At 36.2% G+C, this 24,018-nt stretch overlaps 1 protein-coding gene and 1 long non-coding RNA gene across 4 annotated transcripts; one reads left to right on the forward strand and one right to left on the reverse strand.

The window, feature by feature from the left end:
- Positions 1–234: 234 nt before the first annotated feature.
- Positions 235–23,493, forward strand: LOC138184593 (polycomb group protein Pc). 3 transcript variants are annotated; one of them, XR_011174355.1, is made up of 5 exons: positions 235–2,727; positions 4,263–4,524; positions 7,274–7,581; positions 16,357–20,775; positions 21,044–23,493. XR_011174355.1 is itself a non-coding variant. In XM_069122717.1 (4 exons), the coding sequence occupies exons 1-4, from the start codon at positions 2,349–2,351 to the stop codon at positions 16,431–16,433; spliced, it is 1,026 nt and encodes a 341-aa protein (XP_068978818.1). In that variant the 5' UTR covers positions 235–2,348; the 3' UTR covers positions 16,434–21,003. The 3 variants fall into 3 exon arrangements, 2 of the variants coding, with proteins under 2 accessions (XP_068978818.1, XP_068978819.1); XM_069122717.1 differs by lacking the exon at positions 21,044–23,493 and having other exon boundaries at positions 16,357–21,003; XM_069122718.1 differs by lacking the exons at positions 16,357–20,775; positions 21,044–23,493 and adding an exon at positions 8,353–8,467 and having other exon boundaries at positions 7,274–7,592.
- Positions 8,461–15,055, reverse strand: LOC138184594 (uncharacterized). Its single transcript, XR_011174356.1, has 3 exons — positions 14,957–15,055; positions 8,668–8,834; positions 8,461–8,574 (listed from the first exon to the last, which is right to left on the reverse strand). It is a non-coding gene; the product is annotated as an uncharacterized LOC138184594 (long non-coding RNA).
- Positions 23,494–24,018: the final 525 nt, after the last annotated feature.

Raw genomic sequence — 24,018 nt, forward strand, 5'->3', positions numbered from 1 at the left:
TAAGGACGTTATAGATAGTACGAAAATTTGCCACTCTCGACAAATCGATTATAGTAAGATAAGAAATTTTGGTCGTTCGTTATATCGGAAGACTTATCAAAGATACCGAAAGCTCTGCGAAAATTCGCAATTTTCTTCGGATCTGTTATTAAACGATTTCACAGATTTCACAGAAAGAAAATCACTGTATTGGAATTACGTGTTTTCGATAGGAGCGATCAATCACCGTAATAAGAATGTATAGCAACGGCTTGCCGCGTCTCGATTGACTCGGAAAGTATTTTTTAACCTAATCAAACTTTCGATGCAAGCATCAACCAACGAGAAACTTCTAATCAAAGCTTGCAGGATAAAGGGAGAAACACGTGCTAATCGCATTAACGAACTTCACTAATACAGAAGTAACTGTCTACACGTACCTCGACGTTCAACCCCTGATCCTATTAAGCCGAGAAATAAAATCGTTTTGCCGTGATTTTGTCGTCTCTTCGACTGCGGTTAACGAAACCAACGAACCAAGTACTATTTGTTCGAACGATGCAATACGGTGCGAATAAGACTGGTAACGAGTGAACGTGGATTATTACCGTATTATCGAATGAATTTTTATCGTAGATTTCACAGTGATAATTCGGAGTGATAGCCTCCCTCGATCTTTGCTTCTTGACATCCGCCCCCTTCTCCCCTCCCAGTTTCGTCAACATATTTGACACAAACACGGGCCACCGGTGTTTCACAGCGAACGCTGCCTGACATGGCTACGTGTTTCGACCAATCTTCGTTTCGCGCTTCACAAAGGAACGAGGTCATTAGGTACGCGAGAAACCAGGAAGGGTCGAGGGAAGTTGGTCACGCGAGAATAAGCTGCCGCAGCACTTTTGTCGGGGCCTTTCTTTTATTTCGGAAGGATGTCACCACGGTCAATCCTTCGTAGTTCGATATTTCTATCGAGTCGACGCTCTCCGAACTGTACGATCGATCGAGATCGCTCGCCAATTTCATTCAATGGGTAGCTGTTATGCGAACGATCGAGTGGAACGTTTATATCGGAGTCAACGGTTTCGAAGCCATAGGAGAATGGACGTTTTAATGCGATTGAAACGGTTGACGATCCGATCTATCGCTTCTGGTCACTTGTAAACCGATTGCAACGGTACTAATTCTGGTAAATCGTCACCTACGATGGAGGCAGAAATCGAATTCGGAGAGCGAATTCTACAGAACTGCACTTGCCAAATTAAATACGAACTCGTCAACTTGTTAAAGAGTACAATTTTTTTGATAACTGTTGTTAGATAATGTGCATCGACGGTGAATCGTCGATCGATTAAACCAAAGGTAGAAGTTGGTCGAAGTAACAGAAAGGGAAAGCGCTTATTAAGGGATCGTCCGGCATATTTTTTATTCGTGCTCAAAAAGATCCTTAAACAGAGATCAAGTTCGAGGTAATAAATCGAGCTGCTCTTCAAATTCCTACGACGAAACGAAATACACCGCATCAAAATACAGAAGGAAGCGTAAACTAAAAGATAAGAATAATTTTCATTCCGACGTAACGATCTTCTTTTTTAATTAAACGAGTCGCTTATCTCATTCCCATGCGATGGTTGAAATTTTAATGTACAAGATAGAAGAATACGAAAAGAAAGTTTTTCACAGTTGCTCACTTCCAATTTGGGGCAATTAGGTTTCTCGAAAACGAACGGTCACGAAAAATGAAGTTAACCCGATGAAACAAAGATTATTCCGCCAAAAAGGAAACGAAAAATTATCTTTATATTTATGGAAGACTTACTCGGACGTCGTTCGTGTTAATGGGAAGCTACTCTAGCGAATGCTACTTGGGCGAAGAAAAAGAAGAAAAAGAAGAAAATAAGAAGCAGAAGGAAATACGAATAAAGACCGTATTATCAATGGTCTAATGACTTCTCCGGTGAACCCCATTGATCGTGGATCATTACGGAATTACAAGGCACGAAACGTGCGAGATTCGTGTTTTCTTTCATCTAAGAGCTATCGGATGTGACGTTAAATCGACAAGTATAATTTGCGTGGGAAATTGCGAAACGTCCTCGTTTGGTCGACGCGTTTCCTTAGATACGAAGGATGAAAGCGAAGCTGCGGAATAGAGAAAGATAATCAGCTTCATGTTGTCCCGATTTATACGAGAGCTTTCAGTGGATAGTGTCGTGGAAGAAAGAGGAAAGAAGAAGGTGGGGTCGAACTCTAGCGTGTCGGTTTTGTGACCGTTTGCTCAGCGGGCTTTGGAAAAGTCCCGCGACGGTTCCTATTACAAAGTGGTCACCATCGAGGGTGGTGAACGTAATGTGACAACTGTAGGTGAAGAGATGACGGTGACTCCGTCGACTTCCGATGTCGCTGACAAGGCAGTCTCGACGGACGATGGTGGCAGTGGAATGGAGGTGGCACGTCTCGAAGCCGTCCTCGCTGCTCTGGTGGAAACGAAGGTGGAGGCGATTAAAGCTTCCTCGGCTTTGAGCAAGCGTTCCGGTAGCGCACCGGCTAGTCCTCGTCGGCTTAGACTGACTTCAACATCGACTGCCTCCTCTTCGCTGAATCACCAACATCGAAGAAAGGGTCATCATCATCATCATCATCACCATCACCATCATCACCACCATCATCATCGTAAGAGGCACGATTCCGCTCCGTGCAACGACTTCATTGGAGACGCTACGGAACATCATGAACATAATGTCCATCACGGTAAGTATCGTTAATTTGGTACAATATTTTCCTATCCTTTTAAGCTTCGATATTTTTTAAAAACGTGTATGTACTTAAGTACATTAATATACATATATAACAGTACATATAATAGTCTGGAGTATACACGATTTAAAATGTTTTGCTTAGCGCTATATTTAGTTGTAGCTGAAATCATTTTTCACGTTATTTCACATTCACGTTATTCTTCTTGGTACTCTACCGGTTGGATAAGCGATTCTGTAGTAACTCCGTAGGGGATTACCTAAAAGCTGGCACCATCTTCGCAGCTTCGAAAAAATCTAAATTTTCTCCTCGTTAGATGATAGGACAAACCCTTAAAAATAACACAAAAGAGGTCGTGTTAGCTGGATCGTAGTAATAACCAAGTTATACTATTTAAAGCAAAAGTTTTCACAGCTTTAATGTTCCGATGATAGTGTTTGACTTCCACTTCGTTCGAGTCCTCTTTATCCCTTTCGAGCAACGCGATACCCATAAAGGACGCGTTTATTTGAAGGCTAAATTGTCTTTTAAGCTCTTTCCAGAGAATGCTACGTGATTTCTGAAACTTACTGAATGCGTAACGTTTAACATACCTGAAGCTATAATACGGATAGCTATAATTCTTTCAAAATTTAAGTTGATTTTTCAATATATGGCATACGAAAATTGAACTATATTGCAAAGAAAAAAGCTAAATTCATGAAAGTAGCATCAATTTCGATGCTGTCAAGATGGCCTAACCCCTCGACGAGGGTACCCTGTTTCTTTATGAGATTTCGGAGCATGAAAAAGTGCGAAAGCGAATGAGACGGAGGTCTAATGACCCAGGATCGACCCACACTCGACCGATCGTAAATCTAAAAAGTTATTAAGGGCATCCGACGAATCAGCTTCCGATAGAAATTAAAACATTCGTAGTTTCCATCAGATTTTCATGAAATTATTACCGATCGATTAGGGGTACTCTTTCGACGAAAATGCTTTCAAACACGAATTCGTGCGAGATATATTCAGTCACGAGTATAAAGTCCAATCATTCTCGATCTTTACAGGTGAAAATGTCTACACAATGGCGAACCTTTCTTATTAATTTTTTATTATAATAATTATTCCTGTACGATGTATCCTTATGTGTATAATTCAAGATAAATATAGCAAGATCGTGTTTAGGCTTCTCAATATTTTGTATCCGAATACATGTTCTTTGCACCTTTAATGCCTTTGTGTCTAAGATTAACGCCGTGTTATTGTAAAAATAAATCTTACTCTATGTAGAGTGCGTCGATGCAATTTATATTTTGACGTAGGGTTAGCTTACGTCAAAGAATGGTTCGTATAAGATTACGGCGTGAATCGATAAATACATACGTTACGCTGTAATGAAAGTGTTCGTTCATAAAATTTATCAGAACGTCTCGTTCGAACCCACCGTTTTAACTTCGTGAATCGTATCTTAAAAATCTGCATTTATTTTATCTATGTCAAAGTGTCAGAGATGATAAAACATGATGAAACATGTATCGTTGCAGGTAAAACGAGGCGACGAGCATCGGAAAGTCCACGACGTCCAAGGAAAAAGCGCAAACACTCGAAAAGCCCGAATATTCTTCACGGCGTAGTACAGGACGTCCAAACGGGTCTTGATTCGCGTTTAGAACTTTTTGGAATGGACGGTGATCAGGATCTTGCATTGATAAACTTCGAGAGAACTCGAGAAACTCTCAGCGATTCCTGCGAATACTCGCAGTTGCACCGAAGTGCCTCCTACTTTCCCCAAAGTACAGCTCAATTGTAAGTGCAGTCAATGATATAACGTTAAACACCTAAATTTCGAATAGATTATGTTCAACCAGCTGATCAAAGAAAACGAGTTAGCTCGTTACACGGAATAAAAAGTAATCGATTTTGAAAATTATATGGATCGCGCGTGTACTTAACTCTGCCACGTGCTTTGGGTCATTTTACATTTTTTTGGTTTAATTGTATGGTATCTGTCGCAAACTTCTCGCGCAGTTTCGCGTTACGGGTTCCTTATTTCTGTCTACGGGTACGAGTATCATCTCCTTGAACGTTGCAATTTCGTGCGCTGACGAAGGGACATTCGTAGGCGTGTTCGGGAAGAAAGGAACTCGATTTTCCTGTAAGTGCAATATACTGCGAAACTGGGTCATCTCGGTGCGTAGTTGCACGTCGTTGCTCTATTCGTTAGATGTTCATCCAATACGGTTTCATACTAGAATCGCTCGGCGAACAAAGCGTATTCGACTGTGTAATGAAACTCGGATTGACGGTGACATTTGGTAGGGAAAAAGATCAAGGAGAAACGTCATTGTGCCTCTGTACACGCGCACCTTTTTTCATCAGTCTGTCTCGATAAGTGTTTTCAGACTGTTCGCAAGACAAGTAATACGTAAAGTTACATATTTATAGCGACGTAATATCTGAAAATATCGATTTAAAAGTCTCTGTTGCTTAAATATCTTTTTAGCGAATATTTTTCTCAGTAAATATTTTAAGCTTCTAAAGTTTCGATTCCTGTTTTACTTAGCACCCTGTGCGTATCTTGTTCGCTTATATCTTTTGCATCCTTTCAAAGTAATTGCTCGAGGAAACTACATACGTAATATATATGTATACGTATAATACGGGGTTGGAGTATTGGAACGGTCCGACCTATCGTTGGGTCACACTACTTACAAGCAGATTTAAAACTTATACGGAAATTACGCGTTCTTACGAGTCCAAGCAATACGGGTATTCCGCGTTGTTTCTACGTGTATAGCTGGCACGAGATCGACGAGATTTCCTTTGTTCGACGTAATGATGTGGTTCTCTCAAGCTGCTGTACACTGAAGCACTTCCATCCATATTTTTATCATGATTCTTCCAATTACGACTTTGCTCTTCCAAGACTTCTTGATTTTCCTTACGATTTAATTCCTATTTTCCGTAAGCATTACTATTTACGTTGATTCGAATTAAACGAATAACAGCGAATTTTACTCGTTCGATAAACAGACCAGTGATTTGTACACATTTATTGTAATCCTAGAATACAAACTTTTCATATGTTTAACAAGTAACATGTTTACATTCGAAAAATATAAGGCTTTCTATAACATGTATGTGTGATTGCTAGGACATATACATTTTTCTTTATTCAATCTCAATTTAGAAAGTAATGCTTGAAAAATGCGGCATGACCTATATTGCGAATGCGTCAGCTGGATGTTTTATCAAGCATCTTTGTCTGACACATTTCTGGATCGAGCTACTTGTACGAAAGTCGAGACATCTTTAATTATGGATTAATCCGTTAAAGTTTAAAACGATATTGCGACAAATTTTACACGTTCATCGATTTAACGCGGAAAAAACGCTTGGTAGATTATTTAGTTCATTTCACAAAAACAATTAAATTCGATTAATTTAGAAAAATCATCAATTTATCTTAATCTATTTTGCGTTTCGAATATATTCTTTAGAAATGTATAATTCTCCAAACAGTCGTCAAGTCACACAGTTTTCTTATATGTATTTTATATTATACTCTTCATTTGTATGTTTTTATTCTGACGTGGTGTAAAAGAAAAGTTCCGAAATGCATCATATAACGTTGATAATCGCGGAATAAAATGTAGCGTGATTACAAGATTTTCTCTTTACATATAATCCATGCTTTAACACCACTTCCTATTAAAAGAATTACGCCTTACAAGTATTTTCACATCATACCTCGTGCAAAAAGCATACACGCAAGTCGTACAGAAGTATGGAAAAAAATACATACCTTACACAAATATTACGCTATACAAAAGCATCTAAAAATGTAAAAACATAGAAGGTATTTTAACGAAGTAAACGAGTATAGGATATTTCATTTCGTAGTAAAAAGGTTTCCTTGAATATTTTAATGTACGTTTACAAGCAAGTAGAATTTTGTACCTTCTCTCATTCTCCTAGTATGTTGTTGTAAACATGGATTCTATAGCTACATTGCGATATTCAGCAATTAACGAAACTTTCTCATCTGTATCTGTCAAACGCGTCTGTTCCGGAAGACATTAAATATTCGTTTTTGTTTCGTGATTCCGAAATCTTCTATGTACATTAAGATATTGTTACTTGTCTTCTAAAATCGTGTCGTGGACGATCAATCAGACTTAATGGTAAACCCAACGCGGCAGAACTATCCGACGTCATTACAGTTTCGCATCGGTAACGCAGTGTGTAATTTGATGGGTTTATATTCCTAATGATGCATACAGATGAGCGTGTAATTGTATGCAGTTCTTCGTTAGAAATGATTGACTAAACGTTTATGATATTTGAACGTAACGCTATGCTGGTCCTCACAATTTTACATCGAACGATTTTTTAAAGGAATTCGCTCTGTAGTAAATGAAATCTAAGCTTTCAATTACAAAGTTAAGCCTCGAATGTCATTAGATCATAAGTAGACGTACTTTAAAGTACCAAACATATATCCAGAGGATGCACATAGCGAAAAGTAACAATTCGTCTTATTCTATTCTTGCAGAAAGATCCACTACGACGACGACGATTATGTGGCGTTGAACGTAGCGGACGAGCTGGAAGAAGAGGAGATCTTGAGCGGTACCGAAAAGATCGAGGCACCTCGGGCGAAATATCATCGGCCCCGCAGAAAGAGGAAACGGAAACGACGTAAAGTTATCAATACGGGTCCTCAAGAAGAACTCGTTGATCCCGAAGAACTTCCACCACGCGCTCGTTGGACGATCGTTGCGACAGCCTGCCTCCTTCTTACAATGTCTTTACTCTTAGTCGGAGTTACGCTCAGAATGGCACCAATCATCGACGATATGGGTATGTCGTTAGTTTAACTATTTAAAAAATTATGGACAAGAATTTATATTCGATGAAATCATCGTACCGGAAAAAATACAATTGCATTGTTGGAAATATTAAAATTGCATTATGATTAATATAAAGTCGTTATATATCTTAGAATCAATACCGTTTAACCGGTGGATTGAGAATCATTTTGTAAAAACGATTATTAGTTACGTGTTAATCTTAATCTTACATTAAAATGCAACGTGTCATAGTACGTTATACGAGAGACATTCCGACGTTTAATGTCGATTCGTAATATAATATCAGAAGGAGATTTAGAATTTAGGTATTCAGGACACGCCTCCGGAGAAGGTTCTTTGAATTAACGATAAAATATGCAAGCAATCCCAAGAGAGGTAACCTCTAGTTAGAATTATAGCGTGTTAATGTTTCACCGTATCAATAACTTTCCTTGTCCTCCCAAGCAACGGATACAACCCTATTTGTTTGCTGTCTCATTATATTCGAAGCTAGAAAGAAAATTTCGTCGAAAATACAATTATACGTTCGCACCAAGAAACTATAGTATTGTTAGAATATAGGCCAAAGGAAACAAGCAGGTACATACCGACGAAATATCTTTTTTCACCTCGAAGTACGTTATTATTTTTCAGTAATAATTATCGATGATAAAATATCGATAATCCAAGTACAAGTTCACTCCTTATTTTTCAAGCATTCGTTCCCATTGATATTTTTCTGTATACTTACGAGCAAACACGTCAGACTCAGCAAATAGAGTAGCTTATAATTCTTATCAAAGAAGCATTCGACGTTCTTTTAAACGTCATTCGGAAATTGTGCGTGTTCTAGTCGCATGCTGTCAAAAAGAAAAGAAACGAGGATCGGCTGATTTTAAAGCAACTATACGATACTGCAAACAACCTAGTTTGTCTTGCGAAAACGGCTGCCGCAACCTTTGACCAATTAACCAGCGGAATTGTGTAGCAGTGGATAGTACTCCTGGAACAATATTCAGCGCGAAAAAGCACTTTTACCACGAATTTGCGTACACAGGAAAATACGCGCGCATACAGAAAATTTACACGTACACACATCGGACAGAATGCAGTGTGAAAACTCGAGGGCGCTCTGCGCCTCTAAATTAAAGGCGCACGTCTGCGAATTCTCCAGTCAGTCGTCGGATTTCCGTGGAGGAACCACCACGAAGATTTCATTTTCGCGATTTAACGTTCAACGTTCTCGGCCTCTCGTTCCGTTCACTGTAATCACCGAAGTTTCGAAGCGCTGATACACGCTACATCCATGTTGGAGCACCAGTTGACTAGTGTTTCCTTCCAAGTAATGCGAATACCTTCTTTCGAACAGCTTCGCTTATGTCGATGTTCTATTTTCGATCGACGAAAGTTTCCTATGGTCACGTGTAGTTTATCGAAGGTTTTACATTTGCAATAGTCAGTACGTCGGATCTATTAAAAATGTAAAAAATTAGTCGCTAATTATAGGCACCTTGTATAGTTTGACGCGTTAAAGTGATATTTAAATTAGAATATTCATCGGCTGTGAATCGATAGAGAATCTATAAAGTCCAGAGGTATGTAATTAATGATCGAAGTTGGAGAGGCGTGGAAGCTACTACGTAAAAATTTCTTTTTGTCTGCATTTGCTTTGTTCGATGTACAGGCGTTGAGAATGTGTTTGAGATACTCGAGTCGTTACAGAAATCAATCATTTTTTTTTAAATATTATTTTGTTTCTTCTTTCGAAGATAATTTAACAAAAATTTATTTATTCGTTAAACACTGGTATATCTTTTTCATTCGTTGTTTCATCATTAATTTGCATCTTCAGAAGCAAAGGAGATAATTGTAGGTGTTCAAAGTAAGCGTTACTCATTAGTAGTCACTTGTATGATTATGTACATTATACAGATGTATATAGACAATCGTTTAAGTTGGCATTTAGAAAAATAAGAAATGGAGAAAGGATCGATATAGAGATTTTGTCTCAACTTTTACGCTTTCATTTATTTCTGTTGCTCTTCTACGCGGATAAAGTTGGCCATTTAGTTCTGTAAATATAATAATCAGAAATCTCCTAAGGATAAAAGAAAAGTTGAAAGGAGACTCTGGGAAAAATATACAGAATGCTTACATATTTAGTTATTTATATGTATTTTATATGTTTAGTTATTTAAGTGTAAAACTTGAACAGCAACTTATACGTCGTTTAATATTACGATAAATTATCACACGCGAATGATGATAGAGATAGCTTTCAAAAAATAAATTTTAAAGGAAAACATATAATACTTATCGGGTTTAAATATTTTCTTGATTTAAAATATTTGAAAATACTTTGAATATTTTTCAATTACATAAGAAACTGCTAACCGATTTCACAGCAATAAAATCTCGAGGTGTAATTTGAAAAAAGAAGAAATAGAAAGGTCTGTGCCAAGTATGATACGAAAACAACTATAAAATACAGTTTGCTTACTTTTCAGATCGATTGCGAGGCACAGGTTGCACCTGCGAAATCATTCACATAACGTTTCTCGCACACGATTCGACACTTTTCCGCGATATGTTTACACGATTATGCACTCTTCTAGAATCAGGTCAAGCCTGTAGATGCCTGACTTCTCCATCGTTCGATTTTGATATACGTCATTAAGAGCGTATATAACTGGGATTACCATTGCCGAGCTTTCCACGGATGCCTCTGTTTTCCCCAAGTCCAATAGGATCGCGTATACCGAGCTTCTTCTTCAATTTCTCAAATGTTCGACATCACCTCCGTCGACGCATACCGCACGCCAGAAATGTATATCGTGCCATTCGTGCGGCGAATTTACTGCTTCGACGAAAGCGTACCGATGTTCCCAGTGCAATCTTAAGAATAGTCTATTCGAAGGCTGACGGCTTTATACTCTCTGTCGTTTTTCTTCTCTAACAGGCGATCAAGTATTTTTCCACGTTGCCATTGCATCTAATTATCGTTGTATAAATTTTTATATAATTTTATTTTCTTCTTTTAGCTTTTCCTTTAACGAACGATCACGTATTTTTTCGCGTGCTTCTTATTGTCCCCATTGTATTTTGTTCTTTTCATATAATATACAAATACAAATTTTCATATAACATTGTTCATTCAGAAACGATGCACTTAAATCGTGCAATATTCATAATTCAACTACTTATAGTTTAAATCTAGAAGATTACCAAGGGATTTAAATACACAATCTCGCCTGATCTGCTCGAGTAAAAGGATCGTAAAAGTCAGTCTAGTCAGGACTAACTTCCGCCGGCAGGACCTTTTGAAGGTTTACTACACGCTGACAGACTATAGGAAAAGAATAGTATCAAATCGCTATTAGAAAATGAGAAGGAAACTATTGTTCTTATCAAGACTGATATAACTGATGCGAATTAAAATTATTCGAAATTATTAAAATTATTAAAGTTCTCTGGAGACATTTCACGTGTATTGCACGATCCATTATCGATCACGCGACACGAAGAAAGAAATTTTTCGATCTGATCTTTTAAAGGAGATAGATCGTGTCTTGAAAAACGTATTCCACTTTTCTATTTGGTTGTAGAAAATATATTTAAGCGCTTCTCGAAATTAACAACGAAGTCGTTGCATTTCCGGTTGTATTTCATGCGGTTATATCACCTGTTACGCTTGTCGCTCGGTTGTCCCCGTTTCTCCAACATTGTTGACATTATTATGCGAATGTCCTTACAACAGCGAGAGCTGCTATACGCTAATATTGGTAACGAGTACACGAGTACTATCGATTATCAATATCTGACGCTCTACAATAAGAGGAATCACAGAGCAATATGCTAACTGGGAAGAGATTTCGGATTCTTCCTAGTGATGCGATCCGCGTTCCTCTCGGCAGAAATTTTCCTGGCAAACATCTACGGGCGTTCCGTCTGTGATAAATGTCACCGAGTCGCCTATGAACTTTCATTCGATAATAAGTGATATGACGCGGAATCACCAAATTTTCAAAGTAAATTGCAGTTCTACTTTTTACTGAATTCATTTTGCCCTTTAGAAACTAACCTGGTTAAATTTAACAGCTTTCAAAAAAGATTAGAGGCAGCGTTTCCATTGCGACGATACCTTAAAGAAAGCGAAAGAAATCTGGTAATAACGCTAGTCCTATTCGTGATCGTATTTCTTTGATCGTGTAAGATATGATTTACGTAAAAGAAATTATCCGTCTTTTCTTTTTTTGTCAAAATTCTGAAGTTTCCATCTTTCGCTTTTGGAATCGGAGAACGACGAAAGAGAATGGGTAAGCACGTCAGAAAGTTCAAAACCGAGGGAACGAATCAATTAAAGCCAGTTTCCTCTACTGGCCATCAATTTCCCAAGCGAAACGTGCGACTAATGTAGTAGGCTAGACAATCTACACTAAGGCAATTTAATTTTGTAATACACCGTTATTGTTACTCGATCGATATCGTTAAATCAATTTTTAATTTATCTTAATAAAAGGACGTGTATTTGTTAATTTATATTTACAACAAATAAAAACTGTATATAGATATATCGGTGTTTAAGAAGCGAGTTAATTATGGAACAGCATATTCTTAAAAATAGCGCATTAACTTTCCACCTTTCAAAGTTCTTCGTTTAACACTATTTAAAATTTTTCATCTTCCTGTAAATAGCTCGGTATAAAAATTGTTGGAAAATTATGTACATGGTAATTTGCGAAATTTTAATTCCCTTTTAAAAATTAAAATACAAAATTATGAAAATTTATTAGGTAAACAGCGGTAAATCTAAGATTCGGTGGCACATTTTTCTTTTATCAACTTTTCTTTTTGGCGAAGTAAAATACCGTCCCGCGGATATAAATAGGGGAAAATGTGTAACAAAAATTTTATTTCATAGCTTACATGCCTTTGATGGGAACGAATTCGTATTTACATAGCATTTCGGTATTCGTAAGAAAATTCTACGCCAATTATGGAAATATTACTTATTAATAATTCTATACAAATTTAAATTAAGTTGCATTTAATTCAGGCAAACTATAACAAAGTAAAAAGATAAATGACAAAAAGGACAAAAATACTTTACCACGCGACCAGAAATTTGATTGTATCGTAGTGCAGTAAAATATGGTTACTGCAATCTTTCTAGATTTTCTTCCTCATCGCACGAATATTCAAATAATTCAAACTCTGACGGTAGGCGTGGATTTTCTAAATATTTGGCCGAGTATGTTTATCGACATGTCCGTGCTACCCATATACGTATGAGCGAGTTAACAGGCACAAGCACATAAACGCAACCGTATGCAACACAAGGGTTGAGGGGAGGAAAGAGACATGGAAAGCGGATAGGTGGCCTGCTAGATCCGCCGCTAAAAATACACGTCGCAATAAACTCAAGGGTGACGTCCACTATATAGATACGACGTATTTAGCTGTCCTTAGTTATACTTTCATTCTTCTTCTTTCGAGTTGCCGTTTAAAAGAAACTTTCTTTTTACGCCAAAGCTAAATCTCGTATCCGAGTCGCAAAAGTCTTCGTTAAGGTAAATCCGCAGGAATTGCTTCGTAGGTTCTGTGTTATGTCGAAATCACTTTAGATTATTTTATAAAGCGTATTATACGTTACTCACAAGTAGAATAGCTTCTGAAGAATATACAAACAGTTAATCAACGTTTAAAGGAAAATTTTTAAACGTTTAATATATTAATATACACAAGATGTATCGTTATACCTATAAGGTTTTAATTAATTACGACAATACGCTATTCTGACATTTAACAAATGAATAATCGATTAGCTGCGTTATAAATGTCAATTAAATTCAGAACGTAATACACGAAGCTAGGCTAGGTAAATGGATAACTTCCCAAGTATTACATAGTTTGTTGACATAGCGTATCTGGACTCTGTAGTGCGTCAGTATAGGTATAGATCACGAGCAATTAATAACAGTAACTGGAATTGTTTTCTAAGTTCAAGACTTAAACGGGTAGAATATACGCGTAAAATATGATATTGTAGCATATTTTTCAACTACAACTATTTTATACGTTTCAATATGTCGTATATCCAAAGGATGTATATATTTTTTTGGATCTTATATAGGATTTTATTCGTTACAAATTGCGTATTAAAACATGCTCTCTGATTGGATGTACATATATTACCGTAGTAAAAATGAATAATGCTGTTTTGCAGCATAGAAACTTTCAAAGGAACAATGTTAAAGCGTCCCAGTGAATGACTCTAATGAAGCTCATTTAGAATTAATGGTTGGGAAAGTAGTTTCAGATGCTCCAGGTCAAACTTCGCCTAGTTTGTCCCACTGGAATGTTTACAAGTCCCACAACTGTTCGCTGAAGATGCATAGGGTTTATTCAAACGCACCGCGTCATTGTAAAAATGTGAGTTTGAGTACAAGATTAGTATCGTATATATATATTTTTAATATATCTTTATGATACTTTTCTGCGATTTTTATTCACAGACAAGATGCACGTGTTATCCTCTAAAATCTTTTAAATTATTTTCTTAAAGAAATTACGAGATCGTAAAATTAAAGATCATTTAATAAAATTTAAGATTTGTAATTTTCAGTAACGTTGAAACGAGCAAACGTAACTCGAAGTCTAGGAGAGAATGTCTCTGACAAATCTTAGTTGCACAAATTACACGAGTTTGAATCTCATCATTGAAATAGTACAATGCCATTTCCACGTTCCTTCAACAATTCTGTACTAATGGCCAAATATGTAATCGTTAAAACGGAGAATTAATTAAAATGGAAAATGATAATTAGACGCTGAATCATCTGATAATTGTATGCTAAATTCTATATCGAAATTTTGATTAATATCTCAAACATACTTCTGCATTTTCGGAACATGTGTTAACATTTTCGATTTCACAAATCCTTCGCAGCTTTTTAATAAATTTATTATACCATTACTGTAACGAAATAGCGATGCACGAAGTAGTCGAGTAGGATAACAGTCGAATAACAAGATACAGGTAATAGAACTTTTGTTTCATCCACTTTTTCCCGCGTATCAAGCAACACGTTGATAGCTTAACGTCCACACCTCCAGCTTCGATATCGTCTTCAGTTTTTTTCCAGAAAATTTGTGAATTTTTAAGTTCGATATGTTTAAAAGCGTTTAATCAATATCTATACGTTTTTTCGCCAATTTGTCGGTTGACTCCTAACAAAACGCACAAGTTCAGGGTTCAATATAAAAATATGATCTATAATGATACGAGGAATAATGTGATTACGAACGAAAGTATGATCTGTTGAGCAATTGCGAAATTGTTGGAATTTATCGAATAAGTAAAATTATGTGAAATTCACGTTGACAGATACAACGAATAACAACGAGAAAGCAATTGTAACAGTATGTCGACTCGATTGATGAAATCTACGCAAGAAAACGAACGAAATCGTCGATTATCCGGCTCGTCTTCCGATCGAATAATCTCCTATGCGGATGATACGTCGATCGAGATCTCTCACGAACCACCCCCAGATTACTATCAGCGAACAGATAATTGCCACATGTTATGTCCTTCGGAAGATCGTACGTCCTTTTATCCACGAAACTCCGATACAATCGGCTTCCAGCTGGACGAACATTCGGCCTTTTATTTGTCGAACCCTGACGACGAGCAGCGACCGAATGTTTCCTGCCGCTCAAAAACCGGTAACTTGAAACAGACCAGAAACAATTCTGAACTCGATCAACGTTCCAGTCGTCGTTCCAGCGTACAATCGAGTCGCTCGAGGACAAACAGCTGCAGCAGGCCAACACCGTTAGGTAGGAGACAATTGGGTCATCAGACTCTTCGATCGATGAGAAACGCACATAGTTCGTTATCGTTCGTGTCTAGTGACGTAACGTGACGATTTCGGCTTCGATTAATTTTATTGGCTGATTAATCGATAGGATTGCTTCATACCGGGAAGAATTTCGGCTAAAACTAAATTGGTTTATCATTGTCGCACGCCAATCCATTTTTCAATTTGCACGCCTATAAAAAATTGATCGGTGAACGATAGGCTGACAGAATCGGGTATACTTTAAATACTGGATAGGCTATCTATTTCCTTTTCTTTAAATTTCGCGAAATATTTCAATGAAACAAACTATATCGAGAAATAAATTAAAAGTAGCAAACGAAAACGTAATGACACAAAAAATCCTCAGGCAATGGTAGAAGAGGTAGCTCGAGTAGAAGAACGAAACCACGAAGAGGGAGCAGCGCTCGTAGAAAGGATTCTGTCCGACCCCTAAAAACGGAAGTGAAGGATACGCAGAAAGTCCTAGAAGATGCTGAAACTTTAGAGCAGACAAGGCGCCATCGAAGAATCGCTATGATCATCCTGGGAACATTTATTTTCTTTTTGGCGGCTTCCGTTCTCGTGGTGGTGGTTACATTAACTCACAGCACATTCTTGAGTCCGGCTACGGGCTCCAAGGAACTCGCTGAGCATCGAGCTCAGACGTAAACTATCATTTTCAGATACTATCCACTAAAATAGTTTGAAAGGAATTGCACTTTTTCGAAGCTACTGCATACGTTCGATATTGGAACGATAACAAATTCATACAGATTTTCCTTTCATGCAACTATCGCGCTATCGATTAATACAATGAGTTATAACAGTATTGATTCTCTGATAATTCACATACGAATAGGTCAATGCAAATAATGCCGATTACAAATCAGTTAACGATACACTTTCCTAATTGGTTTCAGTGCGCAAAGAGAACGAGGAACTGTTGAATTCCCTGAACAGAGTTTTCGTGACCGAAAACTCGACAATGCCTCTCTAAAGAAGACGTTCTAAGGCTTGTTTTGATGCGCCTTTCGAAGAAGTTTGGCAAGACGACAGAAGAAAAAGAGAGCGGAAGAAGCGGAAAAGTATCGCGAGGAAAAACTTAACTTCGAAGTGCCAGGATCAGAGGTCGTTTCTCAAAAGCAGGCAAAGTTTTATTACGATTCCATTTTACCCGAAACATCTTAGATATAGCGGGGAACAGGTCGAATTTAATTTGTCAATGTCGACGCGGCACGAGGCCAATTTTTCCACTCGACCGATAAAATACGAATTTCCAACTATCCGTACAATCGGATAGAGTCCTATAATTTTAACCTCGTTGTTTCGAAGGTACGTCCATCTCTCTTTTTCATTGAATTATATAATTTGGAGGACATTCTCGGGAAGAGTCAAGTATAGGTATAATCGCGTCGAGAATGAAAAAAGCGTATTAAAGAAAATGACGAAAATCTGCAAAAAAAGTTACTCGCGATCATCATACATATATACGTCGCCTTTGTTAGCTCGTTATTGTTATTGGCGCGGTAAATGGATGACCGTGTGAGCCTTGTTACGATGTATGAAACTGCGTTGTACGTTCTTTCAATGCACGAAAATTTTATTCGAAATAACAAATGTAATCCGACTCGTTTTGCGGAATAGATTTCGTATACCGACAACGAAAAGAGATGTTTAACAGACGTTCGTGAAACTCGATTTAAATTCCTTGTTGGAAAAAGAAATCAAAATATCGGTATTTCTACCGTTGTTCTATGGATACGTGTAAATGACAGTTTGTTACAGATTTCCCTTTACGTTTATTCTTATTTCGTTTCAAGGTATTACATCAGTGAACGAAGTTAGATAAAATTATTTTCTTTTTTTTTTTAGTTGTATAACATTAGATTAAAATCTATTTCAATCGTGATTTACTAGCTTTAAGTGTTATATAGTAATCCACATCAAATTATTAATCATTAAGGAATAAAATTATGGATTTATCTGGTCCTTTTTTTAAATCGTTAGTCTTTCGATCGTGCAAATTTATTTTCACGTAGGACTGCAATGTATTTTTAGAATTTTCATTATAAAGGTCTTCCACTTTAGAGGAAATTAACGTGACAAATAGTTGTTAAGAAGAGAAACTGCTCGGTTCCTTTTTCCCAAGGAATATACTCATGAATGGCGGATCTTTCGAATTAAATATTTATTACGAAGCATTGATCGTTAGAAAAGTAGCCAGAGTAATCGTTGTTGTCAATTGTTTGTAAAATACAAGCTGTCGGATGTTACGAGAAAGGGCGTTCATTAAAGAATTGTATTATCTTAATATCGCTTTAAGGGGAATTTAAACGAGATTTAGTTAACAAGAATATTATCGCGATTAAAAAATTTCTCCGCTTGACAGGATTCTCGTATTCAAAACTTATTAATTTTAACGATCAGAGAATGGTCTTCTTTGCAAAACGGTTAAACGAATATAATTATTTGTTCCCCTACGCACTTATATATTTTACCGTAAGAATATGCACAAAGAGTTAATTTCTATAAAAAATTATATGAAATAATCGCGACAATTTTCTTGTTAATACATGCAATTCACCCTTGGATAATAGTATTATATCGTGGTTGATGTAATTATCGCACGCATAATCGAAATCGTGCAAAATAATACAAATATAATGTCCGAGATGATAAATTTATCGACGATTATAATGTTTGATTTTGATTGTTTGTCCATAAGATGCATATCAAGATCGGCTGCGTACCAATGAAACAATAGCTTTATCGCAACTATATTATTCGAGAAAATCTTATGCATGTCACATTTCTTATCGTCATTCGAGATTTAGTCGCAGTCAAAGGATGAATTTGATCATTGGCAAGCATCGTTTAACTACGATATAAGCCGGTAGTTTCTGTTTCTGAGACCTCGCCTTTTAGAAATAATAATTTAACAAGTAAAACGTAATTCTGAATTTTGCCAAAAAGAAATCGTAAATCGTAAAAGGAACGTTCGACACGATGTAACGATTAATTGATAATTGTCGAAACGATGGATTGAAACGATGTCGTACGAGAATTCGATTTGATAATTGACGTAATGCATTACTATTTTTCTCGATCGAAGCAAATCGATCTTTCACGAATTCAACTCGTGCGAAATACAACACGTGTGTGATTCCGCTCAATCTGAACAAGTCGAAATAAAAGTTACTTTTCTAGTGTATACGTAATTAATTCGCATTGTACGTATACACCATTGCTATTGATTAAAAATCGAAAATAATATCAATGAAAAAAAAACATATATATATCGATACGTGTAATTTGTTACACGAAGAATAAAACAATATTGAAATAATCGTGTCGAAATATGAACGAACCGTAAAAGATAATGTTTACTAGGTTATAATTCATACGTACTTTGTAATATCGAATAATACGCGTTATTAGAGATTAATGATATATGTTATATGAATATTTAGTTTAGTATAAAATATTAGCAATCACACTGTGAAATGGTATTTAAGCATAATTCGATAAATGAATTGTTTTATCCATCGATACTCGACCAATTTCTATCTTGTCAATTCTTGTCTTTTACGCCGAATTATCAATTTTGCTAATATACTATTTCTCTTATTATTCTAAAGGCAGCCGTCCTCAGGAAATGTTGCTCTTCTCAGGAGACGGAAAGATCGAACAGGCAAGCTTATGTCGCGAGATTCTTCGAAATTAAAGATCATATTCAGAGAATGATATGTCGATAGAATATTTCATTACATTATTAAATTGGAAAAAAATTATACGTAATAGCTCTGCAAGTCATTTCTCCTCTGTAAGCTTTTTGTTCCTTATAAGATCATTTTATCGCTTCTTTCGATTATCAGTAGCAGAGCCTTTCAAACTAATAGACAATTTTTCATCATCTATTCTTTAAATGTATTTGTTAAGATCGATTCGATATTATTTTCATGGTCGTAAAGGCACTCTCTGAATATGCATCCCAGCGCATTCTATTGAAATCGTCGAATAGATAAGTTAAATTTTTAAAGTATAGCACTCTTTAAAGAAATGTTGTATAGAAAACAATGGCCGATTATCGAGGTATTATCGAAGCTTTCGAAAATGTATTTGCGTCGCACAATCCATCATCGACCCTGCTCGTCGATATTTTCCAATATCTCGTAGGACTAGGTGATTGTATCTCGAAAAACAAGGGATTATCGACTTCGTAAGATGATTTTTTATCTTCTCTTCTTTACGTGAAAATCGAAAATTCAATCGTGACGAGTATAATTCTCGACGACCCGTTGCACTTTGTTAGATGACGAATAAAACGTTGTTACGAACAGCGAGTGTAATCATCGGTACTTACGCTAGCTACGTGTAGAGTTACAACTGTAATCGTAGATCGTTCATACATTCTGGCCGGCATTGTCGAGACAATTTCGCGGTCAATATGTTTAGTAGGCCATCGCTATAGATATTTATCGTGCGTATTTTCTAAAAAAAAATATAAGACCCGTTTTTCTACTTGAAACCGACCCGGATATTTTCGGTATTACGAATAAGCAACAAACGTTAAGTTATTGATTTCTGATACAGAACACGGTTTAACATCAAAGAGCAAGAAGAGGATAAATACAGTACTTCTTGGAAAAGTGATCGTCAAGGGATCTAATTACGACCAACTAACCGGAGCGAGGTGCTATAGGCAGACTAGGTCTAGCAATCTTATGGATTTTAAACATCGTGGAATGTTCTCTACCAAGCGATACGTCGTGGTGTGTAAAAAATTGATTGCTACAGCCTATGCTCTGTCGTAGCAATCTTGCACGACGTGTGTCGCAATTTCACATTATATACCTATAAAATATGCTAGTTGTATAGACAAATTGAACATATTACGTTGTGTATCGCACGTGTAATACTGGTCGTTGGTAGAATATTCACAATAGACTTCGTGGCGGTTCGTGTACGCTCGCCACTAGAGGAACTCGCATCAAACCAATTTTCGAAACTATGCCTTTCATACAGCAAGTATGTCCTCTTATGTAATCTCCACCATCCAGCTATTCAAGAATTTAAAGCTCGCTGAATAGCAAGTTTTATTCCGACGAGTTCGCTAGGAGAAGCTAAAGTTTAGCCTAAACGCATCTTCCTGATTCTTTCTCATTCGTTCATCCTTTTCTCTTCCTCTGTTTCTCTATTTTCTGTTATATTTGGACGGCAGTTTTGTGTCCATAAAAGATTCATCGGAATCTCAAAGAATCGTTATTCAAGCCAAGAATACCGCTTGTAGCGAAAAAGAAGAAACGTGACGAGGAAAAATGTGATCACTTATGCCAGAGGTACTGTGTACAGTATAAATACGATATTATACGCAGACGCATAACGAATGATCTTCATTTCTCTAACAAACGAGTATAAAGTTTCGATTAGAACGATGTTACTTGCTTTTTCTGTTTACGTTGTTTATTCTAACGATATTTCTACAATTTATCGAACATTAATTATAATTTAATTTCATACGTTAAATGTTTCATTCGTTATGGTTGAATATTTATAACGTCATCTTTTACCTTTAGTCATTCTCGTAATTACTTTAGTATTTTATAGGCAATATTTTTAATATCACCGTCAACAGACTTTTTCCAACCGAGAGAGAAAGTATTTAGCATTGCATAGCTTGTGATATGCAACGTGTACGTGTGTGTGCGTCTGTATATACGTGGGAATGGTTCGAGTATAAAAAATCCTCCTAACGTTCTCGGTTGAAGAGAAACGCAGAGACGCAGATTAAACAATTTGGCCTAACGCGAAAAGTTTCTGCCGTTAGTTTCATCTTTCGACGAGTGTGAATCTGTAATTGAGAAGAGCGATGATGTGGTCTTGACTCACAATACGTATACAGGGTGTTAAAAAAATGAAAATCTGGAACTTTAGCAGCTCGGTAAAATTATTAAACGGCGCTTAATAACATAGAACTTAAAATCAATGCGTGCATACCCTCAAACATTCTTGACTTCTTCTATTATATATACATATGCCTTTTATTTATTGTTGCAACTTTTTTATCTCTTTACAGAAAATTGATTGATCTGATACCTTGAGTCGATGAAACATTATTTATCTTTCTTGGTTTTAGCTTTAAAATTTTTTATAACACCCTGTATATTCTCAATGCGATAATCTAGACTAGCGTGTTGTCGACACGGTGACGTAGGAGCGCTAGTCGTTAGTAGCGTGCACAACATTTACATAAATTACCATTTCAGTAAGTTCAAATTTGTATCGGAAGTATCTCGATCTTTAGATTTCGTTTATATCGAATTAAGCGAAGAAGAGATAAAACTGAGTAAATTAATATTGCAGATTTAAGTATCATTAACTGAATAAAACGTATATTTCTTTAATTAATCCTGGGAAAGGATCCTCGCTCGCTCTGATCTCTATTCAGTTCTGTAACTCGAAGAGATTCGGGGCACATTGGGAATACGTATTACGTAAAATAAATTTACAAACGTTTATAGTCCCATTAGGCTTTCAAAACAATGATATCTTATTGTTTTTGTAATAATAATAATATAATAATAATCAATAATGTTGCACACATACAGTTAAATAATATGGTAATAATATAATATTGTAACATAGTAGTAATATACATACTGTAATGAAAGAAACGATAATTGCTAGGAAAAGATAACTGCTAGGGAAAAAATGTTTAGTTTTATATGTCCAGATAATCCTGTTCCTACGTCGCCAAGAAGTTCACAAATGTAAAGCCAAGTACCATTATAACAGTATGTAAGATAATTGCGATGAACTTTCGAGCGAGCAGTCTAGTCTGTATGGAGATAACGTGTGTGCCAAAATGGAAAAAAAGTCATTATTGTATCGAAATAAAATTGTATAAAGCGTCACTTTTTCCTTCGACAATCAAAACGCAGTGTATGTTGTATCGCGTGCATATTTTTGTGCAATAAATAAGAACATATGCCAATTTATCGCTCAGAATGCTTTACATATGTCGTATTGCAAAAAAAAAAAAGAAAAAAAAGTAAAGAAAAGGAAAAGAAAGAGAGATCTACGCATTGTGAATGTGATGCAGGAACTGTTTCTGGTATTTCTAAATTGCGAAGCGATTAATTTTTCAGGTTCCATTGGCCCCGCTTCTTCTCTTGGCATCTTGCCTTTCTCCAAAGATAGAAAAATGATAAAAAATAGCGTAAAATGCAGTTGTTCCTTTATCATTCGTTGTAGAAATTGAAATATAAACCGTTTCCGTTCTTTCATTTCCTTAAGATAAAATTTCGACATATTTTAGGTGTGCGATTATTCGAATTTTAATCTTTAATATGATCAGTTTTTCGTTTCTTCGAAATTTTGCACTCCACGACTCGCTGTAAAACGATAAAAATATTTATTTAGGAGGTAAGTAACCAGCATCGAGTATCACAAGATCGTATTGAAAATATAGAAATCTAATTACCGTATGCCAGCGCAGAATATTATGCATTTTCCAATAAAATATTGATGGGAAAATGGGTTTCGAAGTTTTAACAATAACGAAACGAATTGTACGATCTAATACGATAAATCTGAATTTCTTCGTTGCGATCACACGCAACAAGCGGTTATTTTATTCAAAGAGATAACACTTTATTAAACATTTCTATCCACGACAAGAAACGAGTACGTATTTAATACAACAGGCATAAGCAGAAGGATTTATCTTAGGAAATCGTAATAATAATCTCGACAATGAGACGTGTATCATATTGACGATGTTGTAAGATGTTAATGGATGAAATATTAAGATTTATGTTTCTATATTGTAATAACATTTATGTATAATGGTTATTATAATGCAAAAAATATACATACTAGTTGTCCACGTTTGCATTCTCACTATGTTTCGTTATTTCCAATTCCAATTTGTACTTAAATACTCGTGCGGCGTTTCGATACACCGTATTATCCATATTTATGTTTAGGAACGAACGAACGAATATGTAAATAAAAGAATTCTCAATTTTCTTTCAATCAATAACATTTATTGTCAACGTAAATTGCAAACTTCTACATTGTAGAAATCTGTAAGAAATACATTTTAAGTTTAAGTCTTGCACCCTGCCTTAAAGGGACTTGTAGAGAGTCGTGCAATTGCGTGAACATAACATTTTAGAATAAGAGTAAAACCATTTTACAATAAGTACATTGTGCTTCATGATATTATATAAATTCATTACATATGCTATCGACAAGTGGATAAAAAATCGATGTAACAGATGTTGATATCGATTCGATCATACGGTTACTTTATGATAAAACCACATGTTTCATATGCAATGTTTGTTGTCTGCCATTAGCGACGTTAATAATAAGAAATATTTAATTATAATCGGGCCGATTATATTCTGCGCCGAAGCTATTCTTATAGTAATATGTTTCACCCTGCCTAAAAGGGATAAATAAAGTTAGTCATGCTACGGTGCTCACCTAAATCCATCTTGCATCAGGGCCATTGGTGCGCGAAATTCTTAATACTCGCGATAATATTCGCGACGCGCTTTGATAATATATTTAAT

This window comes from Bombus flavifrons, chromosome 10, assembly GCF_040668555.2.
Source record: "Bombus flavifrons isolate JBK064 chromosome 10, iyBomFlav1_principal, whole genome shotgun sequence".
Taxonomy (NCBI): domain Eukaryota; kingdom Metazoa; phylum Arthropoda; class Insecta; order Hymenoptera; family Apidae; genus Bombus; species Bombus flavifrons.